Here is a 13,494-nt window from a genome sequence, read left to right on the forward strand (position 1 = left end):
AGGGTAGCTACAATACAGTAGCATCCACATCCTCTTGCACAAATTTTAAACATGCTTTGCAGGAGGTATAAATTTGTGCATGCACTCTGCTTCTTTTTTATAAAACATACATGTCAGATCATCCCTGGAAATATGTTATGCGGCGCAGTTCAAAGTGCAGATTTTGCAGTGTGTATACTCAATTAGTCTAATATCAGCTATTTTCTGCATTTAAAATATGCTTTATACATGGAAAATGCTTTAAAAATGGCCCTTTTAGTTAACAAAGTATGTTTACTTTTGATAATTCTTTACGCAGTGTTTTAAACAACTGGAGACTTCTTGTCAAAATAAACACCAGTATAGCTTTTTCCTATACTGCAATTTAAATTATTCAGATGTAGAATTGTTTTTATTATTGTGTTGAATTTCCCCAGGGATATTGTACAAGTACATAGTAAGACCCGATCCCTGCCCCCCTCCCAGAACTGAAATACCAGCTCTCAGCAGTCTCTCAGGTTGAGCCCACCAACATAATCTGTTCCTTCCGAAGCCTGAGCTACACCCCCTAGAGATTTCATTCTTTCCCTTAAACTTGACCTTTAGAACTTTCTTCCTCCTTTGCTTTTTTCTCCATCCTGGCCCAGCCTAGGCCACCTTGGTCAAACTTCCTTTTCCAGCCTACACAGATGTCATTGCCATATCCTCCTTATTCCCATCCACAGAAAAATGCTGTTCACCTCCTTCACTACACTATTCCAAACAAACCTGCCACTGGAACTTACAAAAGAAACTAAATCAAGGATTCATTCACATTTTGATTTAAGGCACATGTTGGAGGTACCCGATGATGGTGTGCAGATGGGGGTATGGTTGCCTCCACCTTGATGTGTAAAGCTGATCCTTCACACTGAGGGTACCCAATTAAACCAATTAATTGTTTATTATTGTATGTTATTTGTGTTTGTGCTGTATTCACAGGGGTTCTTGTCTTTGAGTTACCACTCTCAGAACCTTGTGACTTGTTCTGCCTCATTGTAGTTCACCTCCTTCAGGCTCACATAGGCCAACACTGTTGCTGCCTTCCTCGTTTAGTATGCATGAGCCAGTGCTAATAGAGCTGGTTTCTGTGCCAAATTCTGTGTGCTAGAAATAAAATACTTTGCGCGAAGAGCTGAAATTTTAAGAAATACTGTTTCTTGTATCATTCATTTGTAATTAGAATGTTTAATGTCTGGTATCTCGCACAGTGTTAAAAAAACAAACAAACAGTAGAACAAACTGAAGAACAAATTAAAGAAATTGGGACTGCAGAAAATATATCATATATAAAATAAAAAAAAGTGCTGTTGCTGATTGTCCTTTCATACTTGCTGTTCCACAGAGAGCAGAAGTGCGAGGCCGTAAGCAAGTTTACAAAAGCCATGGACGATGGTGTTAAAGAGCTGCTGACAGTAGGACAGGAGCATTGGAAACGGTGTACAGGACGTAAGTTATCTTTATGACATTTTAAATTTTTCTATATCGGAGAGAATTTCTTCCAGTAGTATTGCCTGCAATCATGGGAGGTATTGTGTTTTGCCACTTAATATGAAAAGTAGACATATGGCTTATGTATTAAGGAGGACTCTGAAGAAGGAAGGAAGTGTTTTATAAACAAGGATTTCATGACTTGGAACTGTTTTATTTACTTCCCCCCCCTCCCATTCTGTATTAGTGGAAGGAAAGTAGTGTATATAGATTTCCAGAAAGCATCTGACAAAGTTGATGAGAAAATTAAGGAGTCATGGGATAGGAGGCAATCTTAAGTTTTGGATTAGGAATTGGTTATCAGATAGAAAACAGAGGGTAGGTTAAATGGCCATTTTTTTTTTTCAATGGAGGAGGGTAAATAGTGGAGTACTGCAGGGATCTGTACTGAACTTATTTATAAAAGATCTGGCAATTGGAATGACGAGTGAGGTGATTTAAATTTGCATATGTCACTAAACTGTTCATAGTTGTTAAAATAATGCAGATTGTGAGAAATTGCAGGCAGACCTTAGGAAATTGAAAGATGGGCATCCAAATGGCAGATGAAATTTAATGTGGACAAAAGCAAAGTGATGCACATTGGAAAGAATAATCCAAATCATAAGTTATTAAATGCTAGGGTCCACCTTGGGGGGGGTAGCACCTAAGAAAAAGATCTTATGTTCTTAAGTACCCTAACATAGAAACATGATGGCAGATAAAGGCCAAATAGTCCATCTAATCTGCCCATCCACAGTAACCATTATCTCTCTCTCTCTCTCAGAGATCCCATATGCCTATCCCAGGCCCTCTTGGAATCAGACATACTCTCTGTTTCCAGCACCTCTTCCGGGAGACTTTTCCACACATCTACCACCCTTTCCATAAGAAAGTATCTCCTCAGATTACTCCGGAGCCTATCACCTCTTAACATCATCCTATGCCCTCTCATTGCAGAGTTTCCTCATTCACATTTATATTTTGTAGGTATTTAAACGTCTCTATCATATCTCCCCTCTCCTGCCTTTCCTCCAAAGTATACAGATTGAGATCTTTAAGTCTGTCCCCATACACCTTATCATGAAGACCACACACCATTTTATAAGCCTTCCTCTGGATCGACTCCATCCTTTTTATATCTTTTTGAAGGTGCGGCCTCCAGAATTTTACACAATATTCTAAATGAGGTCTCACAAGAGTGTTATACAGGGGTATCAATACCTCCTTTTTACTACTGGCCATACCTCTCCCTATGCAACCTAGCATCCTAGCTTTCGCCATCACCTTTTCAACTTGTTCGGCCACCTTAAAATCATCATATGCAATCACACCCAAGTCTTGCTCTTCTATCGTGCACATAAGTTCTTCACCCCTTAAACTGTATCATTCCCTCTGGTTTTTGCAACCCAAATGCATGACCTTGCATTTCTTAGCATTAAATTATAGCTGCCAAATTTCAGACCATTCTTCAAGCTTCGCCAGGTCTTTCTTCATGTTATACACACCATCTGGCATATCTACTCTATTGCAGATTTTGGTATCCACGACCCTTCAGCAATTTCGTTTATAAAAATGTTAAAGAACAGGCCCAAGAACAGAACCTCAAGGCACACCACTGATAACATCCCTTTTCTCAGAGTGATCTCCATTGATCACTACCCTCTGTTGCCTTCCACTCAACCAGTTCCTGTCCCAGCCCGTCACTGTGGGACCCATCCCAAGGGCACTCAGTTTATTTATTAGAAATCTGTGTGTTACACACTGTCAAAGGCTTTGCTAAAATCTAAATACACCACATCTAGTGCACTCCCTCTATCCAATTCTCAGGTCACCCAGTCAAAGAAATTGATCAGATTTGTCTGACAAGACCTACCTCTAGTGAATCCATGTTGCCTCTGGTCCTGTAATCCACAGGATTCCAGAAACTTGACTATTCTCTGTTTTGAAAGCGTTTCCATTAATTTGCTTACCACTGAAGTCAGACTTACCAGCCTGTAATTCCCTACTTCTTCCTTACTTCCACTTTTGTGGAGAGGGACCACATCCACCCTCCTCCAGTAGCACTCCCGACTCTAGAGACTCATTGAAAAGGTCAGTCAGTAGAGCTACCAGAACTTCCCTAAGTTCCTTCAGCACCTTAGTGTATTGCTGCTTATAACCAGCAACAGTATCAAAGAAATCTACTAAACAGAGCAGTTAATTTCCATCTTTTATTCTTAATGAAAATGTACCATAAAACAAATGATTTTATGAAAAAAAAAAATTCAGTTCTTTAATTGTAATGATTTTTTTCTGTGCTGTCTTTGTTTTATTTCCTCCTAGCTTACGGTAGTCAATGGAGTAACAATCCTCAATTGGATGCCATGCATCAGGCTCCTTCCCAGACCCCTGCAATCAGGGGCCCCAAATTCCAACCATTAGATATTGCCATTGCTCAGGGACTGATAACCTGTTCCTCAGAAGCTGTAAGCTGTACCTCCTCAGCATCCTTATCCAGCCTAGAAGTGAAATGCCTTAACAAAGAACTGAGCACATGTCCTTTTAGGTTGTGTGGCTTTACACCATATCTTTTATGGTTTTCTAATGTTCCACATGTTCGAGTAACTCTTCAGGAACCCTCATCCATTTCTTTTTCTTATACTGCTCTGTGCTGTATCTCTCCCAAGAGTGCTTAGACTCTGTCACAATTGGTTGCTGGCTGCCAATGGCTGTCAATGGCTCTGTTAATAAGTATTGCCTAGTTTGTTTGTTTTTTTTGTGAACAAGCAGGATAGTAAATCTTCATAGCATGGTTATGTCAATGACAGAGCTGTGTGTGGAAACACTATTCCAGCTTTGAGCTGTTGCTTTGTGTATGCATGCCATTTCCTTCTAGCCAGTGTTGCTCATGGTTACCGCAGGCTTTTATTCCATGAAGTTGGTAATGAGTCACTGAAACACACATCAGTTTCTTTTATTTTTATATGCACTTAATTATATAAAGGGCAAACTTTGATTCAGAAACTTAGAATACATTTACAAAAACAAAGGCAATAAACCAGACACTGGGATCAAATATTTAAACATAGTCCACATATGGAAGAAGAGTCTAATCTCAAACGATAGGAAGGTGGCTGTCGTAAATAAAATGTAAAGAAGAAATGAGTGATTCCTTTCTACTAGCAAATATATGTCCTGAAATAGCTATCCTTTCTTGTCCAAAGAATGCCAATCTCAATGAAGGCACATTCAGTGGAAGTGTGGCATCTTCAGGGCAGAATCCTGGGCAGTTCCACTCGAGATTTATAGGGCAGCTTCATGTCCACTCTCCATACTTTCACAAAGTTTTACAGAGTGGACATGAAGGCACAAATGGATGCGGCTTTTGGGTCCTTGGTGCTAATAGCAGGCACATCTGCCGCCCTAGACTCTGGACAACTTTGGTACGTCCCACTGGTCAAGACTTGTATTCTTTTTGCACTGGAAGGAACAATTAGATATTTCCAGTATAAAGGAACATGAATCTTGATGCCCACCCTGTCAATATAGCTTCTTTCTGCCTTGGACATTTGCCTTGAAGCAGCCAAGAGAGTATGTAGATTGTTTTTCAACTGTCCAGCAAGTACAATAAGTAATCTGATAATTTGCTATGGCAAAGTCCATGGGAGAGCCTATAATAGCAGTATAAATGTTGAGTGCTGGTTGCACTCAAGTAGGTGGCTTGTTTGGGTTCATCTTGCTTGTATTAAGTTTCATGGGGTTTAATTGTCAGAAAAGACTTCACTTGGTGAGTGAGTTCCCTGTGCCCTCCTTGTTGTTTCTTCTCTTTATGGGTGATCAACTGCTTTGGGACAAACTAAGGAGATGGGGACTGCCCACTGACACACAGAGGCAGAGCTGAAAAACTGTAGATACTTCTTTCTACAAGAACTCATGGGTAGAGGAGAATAACCCACTGGTCAAGACTCGTGTTCCTTTATACTGGAAAAAAGATGTATCGAGGTAAGAAGCTAATCTTCCCTTCATTAGGTCTGGTACCCATATAAAATAGGATTTTAGAATCCCATATTTAAATTGCAAATTGGAATAAAATAGGTTTGCTTTGGCCTTATGCATTCTTATGCCTCTTTTCAAAAAAAGTCTAACTTAATTTACATTGATTTCTCTGGTTTACAAATTCTATTTCTTTCCTTTATTTTTCTTCTCTCAAGCCTTACCAAAGGAATATCAGAAGATAGGAAAAGCCCTACAGACCTTGTCCAGTGTCTTTAGCACTAGTGGTTATCAAGGTAATGTTTCTCTCTTTCTATGGTATACACATTTTTTGCTTACTGTTGTAAATGTGATGCATTCAGGGTTGGTACATTGTGAACTTGAAAATCTCTAAAAGATCTATCAAAAGCATAATTGGCAGAAGTGCTTGAGGTGAGATAGAAACACAAGTAGCAATTCTGCATAAAAATAATGGCATAAAAATGATTGAAGGAGAAAGTGGGAGGCAACTGTACACATCAACCTATGACCGTGTTGAGTTTTAAATCATTTATTTGATATAACACATATGTAAATAAAAATTTACAGTCCACACCTGGATATGTCATATGGACTTAAATTTTTATTTACATATGTGTTAAGAGCTTAAGAGCATAAGAATAGCCTTACTAGGTCAGACCAATGGTCCATCAAGCCCAGTAGCCTGTTCTCACGTTGGCCAATCCAGGTCACTAGTACCTGGCCAAAACCCAAAGTGTAGCAATATTCATGCTACCAATACAAGGCAAGCAGTGGCTTCCCCCATGTCTTTCTCAATAACAGACTATGGACTTTTCCTCTAGGAACTTGTCCTCTTACCACATCCTCTGGCAACGCTTTCCAGAGTTTAACTATTCTCTGAGTGAAAAAAATTTTCCTCTTGGTTTTAAAAGTATTTCTGTGTAACTTCGAGTGTCCCCTAGTCTTTGTAATTTTTGACGGAGCGAAAAGTCGATCCACTTGTACCCGTTCTACTCCACTCAGGATTTTGTAGACTTCAATCATATCTCCCCTCAGCCGTCTCTTTTCCAAGCTAAAGCCCTAACTGTTTTAGTCTTTCCTCATACGAGAGAAGTTCCATCCCCTTTACTATCTTGATCTCTTCTTTGAACCTTTTCTAGCGCCACTATATCTTTCTTGAGATAAAGAGACCAGAATTGAACGCAATATTGATTTAAAACTCATCATGGTCATAGGTTGATGTATAGTTACCTCCCCACTTTCTCCCTCTTTCCTGGCTTTTACCATGGGGTTGTTAATTCTGTTTTTTTGCATTTTCACATAAAAATGATTGAAACATTAATAAAACATAACAAAATTAAACACACAAAAATATCTCTCTTAGTTTTAAGATGTTATTTCTTTAAATTTTTTTTTTTTTTTTCCTTCAAGGAAGGTTTATGGGGTGAGCCATAATGTAATAATTGATAAGTTTATATCCCTTGCAAAGCAGCAAGAAACTGAAAATGATTCAGCAGGATAGATCCTGTCATGTCGATGAATTTGCGTTTATGTATTTGAATTTATTTACAGCCATTTGAAGAAATTCATCCAAGGCAGTGTACAGCAATAAGATGATCATAGGCAATAGACAACTGCATCAGAAAAAAATATTCAAATAACTGTATACATTTATGACATAATATTCTACTTACAGCACTAACACAATACACAAGAATACATCTCATAGACAGCATCTGGGTGTTAATGGAGGTAGACTATATCACTATACACACCAAAATGTGGAGATAATGTGACCACAATTGCCTTATTAAATACTTAATATTGAATATGAAGGGCAAAAGACCCTATTTACAAGACTAAGTAGCACTGTTACCTCATGTAAAGACTCCATCATCGGTCAAAAAAACTACAATAGTCAATTCTTAATAATAAACTGCACAATAGAAAAAACCACTTAGCTCATATGTTTTTATTGTGTTCCAGTATTTTACCCAACTTTATTTCATTTTTGTCAATTTTTTGTGTTTTGGCCTTTGGACCACTCCGAGCCCTTTTTTCCCCTGGGAGCGTCAACTGTTTTCATCAATCTCCCCAGGCCATTGAGCCCTTTGACTTGGTGTTGGCCATTTTCCTCTCAGTGACTAAGAAATATTCTCCCCATTTCTGACACACATAATTGGTATGTCTAGTGTCTGGGTCCTGAACATTGGGACATTAGCTGTATCCTCCTTCTCTGCACACAAAAGCGGTCACTGAAAACATGGAGAAAAGTGTTTATGAACAACTTGAAAAATTGAAGGTGGACAAAGCAGTGGGACTGGATGGGGTCCATCCCAGGATATTTAGGGAGCTTAGAGAAGTTCTGGCATGTCCAATTAAAGATTTTTTATTTTTTTTTCCCAACAAATCTTTGGAGACAGGAGAAGAGTGGATGTGGTTCTTCTTCTTCCTATTCACAAAAGTGGTCACACAGATGACGTGGGAAACTATAGACTGGTATGCCTCACTTCGGTTATTGGAATAATAATGGAAGCATTGCTGAAGGAAAGCTTAGTGAAATTCCTAGAATCTAATGGGTTACAAGATCCTTGATTGGGTGATAAGAGAATTAGATCAAGGATCATAGGAGACTCCTAAAACAAACTTGATGGGCTGAAGTTACGACCCAAAGTGGTGAACTAGATTAAAAACTGATTGATGGACAAATGCTAGAGGGTGGTGGTTAATGGAATTCACTCGGAGGAAGGAAAGGTGAATAGTGGAATGCCTTGAGGATTGGTGCTTGGGCCGACCCTGTTCGTTATGTTTGTGTGTGACATTGCCGAAGGGTTAGAAGGAAAGGTTTGCCTTTTTGTGGATGATACCAAGAGTTGTAACAGAATTAGACACCAAGGAGGCAGTGGGAAACTTGAAAAATGATTTGCAAAAGTTAGAGGAATGGTCTAATGTCTGGCAACTAAAATTCAATGTAAAGAAGTACAGTGTGATGCATTTGGGGGATTAGAAATCCAAGGGAGCCATATGTGCTGGAAGGTGAGAAGCTGATATGTATAGATGGAGAGAAGGACCTTGGGGTGATAGTGTCCGAAGATGTAAAGGGAAACAAATAGTATGATTAGGCAGTGGCTGTTGCCAGAAGGATGCTAGACTTTATAGAGAGAGGCATAACCAGTTGAAGAAAGAAGGCGTTGATGCCCCTGTACAGGTCACTGGTGAGGCCCCACTTGGAGTATCATGTTAAGTTTTGGAGACCATATCTGGCTAAGTATCTGGCAAAAAGACTTGAAGCAGTTCATAGAAAGGTGACAAAATGGTGGGAGGTTTGCACTAAAAAACATATAAAGAGAGATTGGGAGCCTTGAAAATGTATACTCTAGGGGACAGGGGAGACATGAGTCAGACGTTCAGATACTTGAAAGATATTAACATTGAACAAAATCTTTTCCAGAGAAAGGGAAATAGTAAAATCAGAGGGCATAATTTGAGGTTGAGGGGTGGTATCCTTAATGTTAGGAAATTATTCTTTATGGAGAGGGTAGTTGATGCCTGGAATGCCCTCCCAAGAGAGGTAATGGAGAGAAAAATGGTGACAAGAGTTTAAATAAAAAAAGAAAAAAAAAGTGGGATGAACACACAGGATCTCTAATAAGAAAGAAAATAATGGGTATTTATTGAAGAACTAAGGCCAGAACTGAGCAGAATTGGACAATATGTGTCCCATATATGGTCATTCAGTTGAGGATGGGCTGGGAGGGCTTCGATGGCTGGGATGGTTTACATAGGCTAAAGAGTGCTTCGACGGAGACTTCAGTAGTTGGAACCTAACCTCTAGATCTCTGTCCAGAAATATCTAAGAAAATAGACAATTTAATGGATCATCCAGTTGTTATCTATTGTCATTTTCTATGTTACTATGCAGTTCAACCTCCTCTTGCTGACTTAAAAGTGCATTCACTCTGCAGCCCCCCAATATCTCTCCTCACTTATCTCCCCTGTGTGCCTCCCTATGAACTCTGTTCATCAAGTAAGTCTCTTATCTGTACCCTTTTCCTCTACTGTCAACTCTAGACTCCGTCCCATCTATCTTGCTGCACCTTATGCTTGGAACAGACCGCCTGAGTCAATACATGAAGCTCCATCTCTAACAGTATTCAAATCCAAGCTAAAAGCCCATTTTTTCAAGGCTGCTTTCAACTCCTTTCACTCACTGGATGATGCCTATGTCCAACATATCAGTCTCTCTGTAAGAAACTCCTCAACCCTATATGTTATGTTTGTCCAAATTAGATTGTAAGCTCTTCTGAGCAGGGACCGTCTATTGCATTTTAAATGTACAGTGCTGCATATGTCTTTCAGCGCAATAGAAATGATAAATAGTAGCAGTAGTAGTAGAAATGATTGAGTCTGAGTTTTTTCATGCTTTTCAGCCTGTGTAAAATGCAGCCTGAAGACACAAGCCCCTGGACATCCTGCTTGCTTTTTTGATGCAGAAAGGTTTCCCCATTATCCAGCTAGAGTGATAGCAAATGGCAGCACTGTGAGTACAGCCATTGGGATGGAGTAAATTTGGAGGTTTTAAGAATTTCTAGGGCTTCCTTGAGGGTCCCTACCCTAAAATCCTGTTTTCAGAATATTTTGATCATTATGGAGGTGCCCCGGGCCATTTTTGGCACCAAAATTGCTGCCACAGTGGCCATCTTGGCTTTCCCAATTTTATTTTAAAAGCCTTCCTCTGCCTCTAAACACTTCATTTTTTACTAAAAACAGAATGGACTCCCTAAGTCAGGGGTATCAAATGTCGGTCCTCGAGGGCCACAATCCAGTCGGGTTTTCAGGATTTCCCCAATGAATATGCATGAGATCTATTAGCATACAATGAAAGCAATACATGTACATAGATCTCATGCATATTCATTGGGGAAATCCCGAAAACCTGACTGGATTGCGGCCCTCAAGGACTGCCCTAGATGGTTCACCTCTTATATCATGCCAATTTTGTGCTGGATGGTTGCCTGAGGAGCACCCGTGCACTGCGTGCCAAGGGGAGTGTGAGCAATAGGCTTTCCCCACCTGGGTTCCTCCAGAGGCTCAGTCACAGAAAGCTCAAGAGATGGATCGTAAAGCTTCTGTGGTCTCAGGTCAAGTTTTTGACAGATTTTGTGACCCTGATGTATGATGCTTATTTGAAGTACAAACAGTCTTTTGTTCCAGCTGAGACCCTGCAAGTGAGTATGCAGGAGGTGTTGGCCTGGCAGAGCCTGGCTCCTTCACAGGAAAAGGGTCTACAGAGAAGGACTAGGATGATTGGGGATCTGAATCAATACCCCTGCTCTCCAGAAGTGCTTCCTTTTATAGGGGATGCAGGTTCTTGGGGCAATGCCAGCCAGCAGCTGTAGCAGCCCTAGATCAGGGAGAGGATCCGACATTTGTGCAGGCTTTTTTAAGCCAGCCAACTTAACATGAAGACATTGCAGTCTCCTTGCTGGCGCTAGATTTAGAGCAACGGTCTCCAAACTCAAACCCTTTGCAGGGCCACATTTTGGATTTGTAGGTACTTGGAGGACTGCAGAAAAAATAGTTAATGTTTTATTAAAGAAATGACAACTTTGCATGAGGTAAAACTAATTAAAGTTTATAAATCTTTCCTTAATTGCTTCTGATGATTTCAGCTATACACAGCTGAAAGCAGTGCAACATGCAGAAAGTCAAAAACTATCAGAGACAAGGTTTTGGTCCAACTATTTTGGACCAACTATTTTGAGGCCCTCTGTATTATAAAGAAAGTTTCTTTATGGAAAACTTGTGCCTTAAGTGTTTGGCGGTCACGTCTGCACCTGCCTTCAGCTCCTACCTCCTCCAGCACTGGACACACGCACAAGCTGCACTGCCTCCAATCTTACGTTCGGGAATGTTGCCCACCTCATTGCTGTAACCTCACGCAAGCGCTTTCCTGCCTCTGCATGCGATTGGACTCCACCTCACAATCGCGTACAGACGCAGGAAAGCTGGGAAGAAGATTATCAAGGTAAGAACCTAATCTTCTGTTAACTTTTTTTTCCCCTACTGGGCATTTTAGCTTACCTAATTAGGTGTTTTCATCAAAACTCAAAATAATTTTTGTGCAGCTGTAGTCTATATATAGATAATGGTGTATTTCAGTTTGTATCAGGATCCTTTTTTTTTATTATTATTATCCAGGAGTGTTTTGTCACAACAATCTTTTTTTCAGGAGTCCCAGAAATTGAAGGCCAGTATCATCAAAAAGTGTGCACTTAATGTAATAATATTGTCTGACAAACACTTAATGTTTAAAATAATAAACACTTTCAATAATGATTGACGCTATAATGTCCTGTAGTGTAATATAAGGACAGCATAGGCTATTAAATAACTGAAAATGAAGGAAAAAGCCTCAGACAAGGACCCTCCCACCTCCACCGAAGTGGTTTACTAACGGTTTTTGAGCGGTCACCTCATTGGCAAAAAACCTTCAATGAAATAAGAGCGTTATGCTGTGCTTTGCTAATGAAAAACAAAAGATAAAAGAAAAACTTTTCCATTTATCTTCAGCTGATCGGTACACCAACGATGGCCAGAGTTTCACAAGTCTGCTGCCTCAGGGTGTATCCTGATCGATCAGACTTCTTTCAAATGGGACGCCAAAAACATCTCCCGCACCTGAAAAACTTAATGTTTGCCATGTCTAGAGTTTGGACATTAATCTCTCTAGCTCTTTTGCCTCTCAGTACATAATGTCTAAGGGCCTTTGTAGCAACAAGGAACACACAGAGAAGCTCTTTGACTCCTGTAAGTTCAATCCAATCTATGAGGGCCCTGAAACTGTACTAAATGCTGGTGATGCATAGACTTTGAGCGAACATTGCTGGTCTCGGACACTTAACACTGTCACCATTTTGGGCCCAGCAGTCAAGTAGAACCCTCCACTGAGTCTTTGACATAACTAGGTTCTCACTAGTTATCACCAGATCCTTATTGCAAATTAAAATCTGAACATACATGGGTAAGAATATAGATCTGAGAGCTACTCTTATAAGGTGGAGTCGGAATCTTCCCTTAAGACTCCCTATCTTCCACAAGAAAGAAAAAATCATTTTCAGATAACTTCACCATGGATTTTACCAGAGAAGTAAGAGACCCTTCATCAATAGAAATCAAATAAATAGCCCAAAGCACATATGTTAGATAGCATTCATTTCTGAAAAAAAAAAATGCCTCTCCTTTCCTCTCTGAAAAAGGAGGTGGTGCTGCTAACTACAATTTAGCAATTTTGTTTGGGTACTACCATTACAGATGGTAGAACCCTCCACACTTTCTGAAGGTAACTATATTTCTGTTATCTTGTTGAACTCAGAAGCAATATATCAATCACTCATTATTTGGTAGCATACTGGGCCACTCCAGTAGTTATATGCTGTTTTGTACTGATTGCAGGTGAATCGGACCTCAACAATGCCATAACGGAAGCCGGAAGAACTTATGAAGAAATAGCCAGCCTAGTAGCTGAACAGGTCAGAGCTATATTTTTGTACTTGTTCAGTTGATCAAGAAAATTTGTATTTAAATATGAGGGGGAGGGGCTAAAAAAGTCTCAGCTCAACCAAGAAGGGAATGATGTGGAGCCATGAAACTTACAAGTTATTCCACATATTCACTTCTAAGTTCAACACACTAGGCACATTGTTTCTGAAGTTTCTGTAACCCTTCCAAAAAATACTCTGTTTTGGTCACTGAAATACTGCTCTGCTGCTGCAATTGCCTCCAAATCATTCAAAAACTGTTGCCCTTTCAAGCTCGTTTAAAGGTTTGGAAACAGAAAATAGTAAGATTTTATTTTATTTAAAATATTTCTAATCTGCTTAATAAACTAAGCGACTCACAATATCACATTCATAATATCATTAGACAAAACTCCATTCATCAGACTTTGCAAAGCCACTCTTAAAATTCTAGCCCTGCTTTAAAACTAATCAGAATTCTGCACTAACTTTTCTTCTAGATCAGGTTCCA

At 39.7% G+C, this 13,494-nt stretch overlaps 1 protein-coding gene across 1 annotated transcript in view; it reads left to right on the forward strand.

The window, feature by feature from the left end:
• Window positions 1-13,494, forward strand: part of SNX9 (sorting nexin 9) — a 178,221-nt gene that overhangs the window by 110,617 nt on the left and 54,110 nt on the right. Inside the window, 3 exon segments of the mRNA XM_033935714.1 lie at window positions 1,364-1,467; window positions 5,682-5,759; window positions 12,919-12,995. Coding sequence (XP_033791605.1) covers window positions 1,364-1,467; window positions 5,682-5,759; window positions 12,919-12,995 — 259 coding nt within the window.

Source organism: Geotrypetes seraphini, chromosome 3 (assembly GCF_902459505.1).
Source record: "Geotrypetes seraphini chromosome 3, aGeoSer1.1, whole genome shotgun sequence".
Lineage (NCBI taxonomy): Eukaryota > Metazoa > Chordata > Amphibia > Gymnophiona > Dermophiidae > Geotrypetes > Geotrypetes seraphini.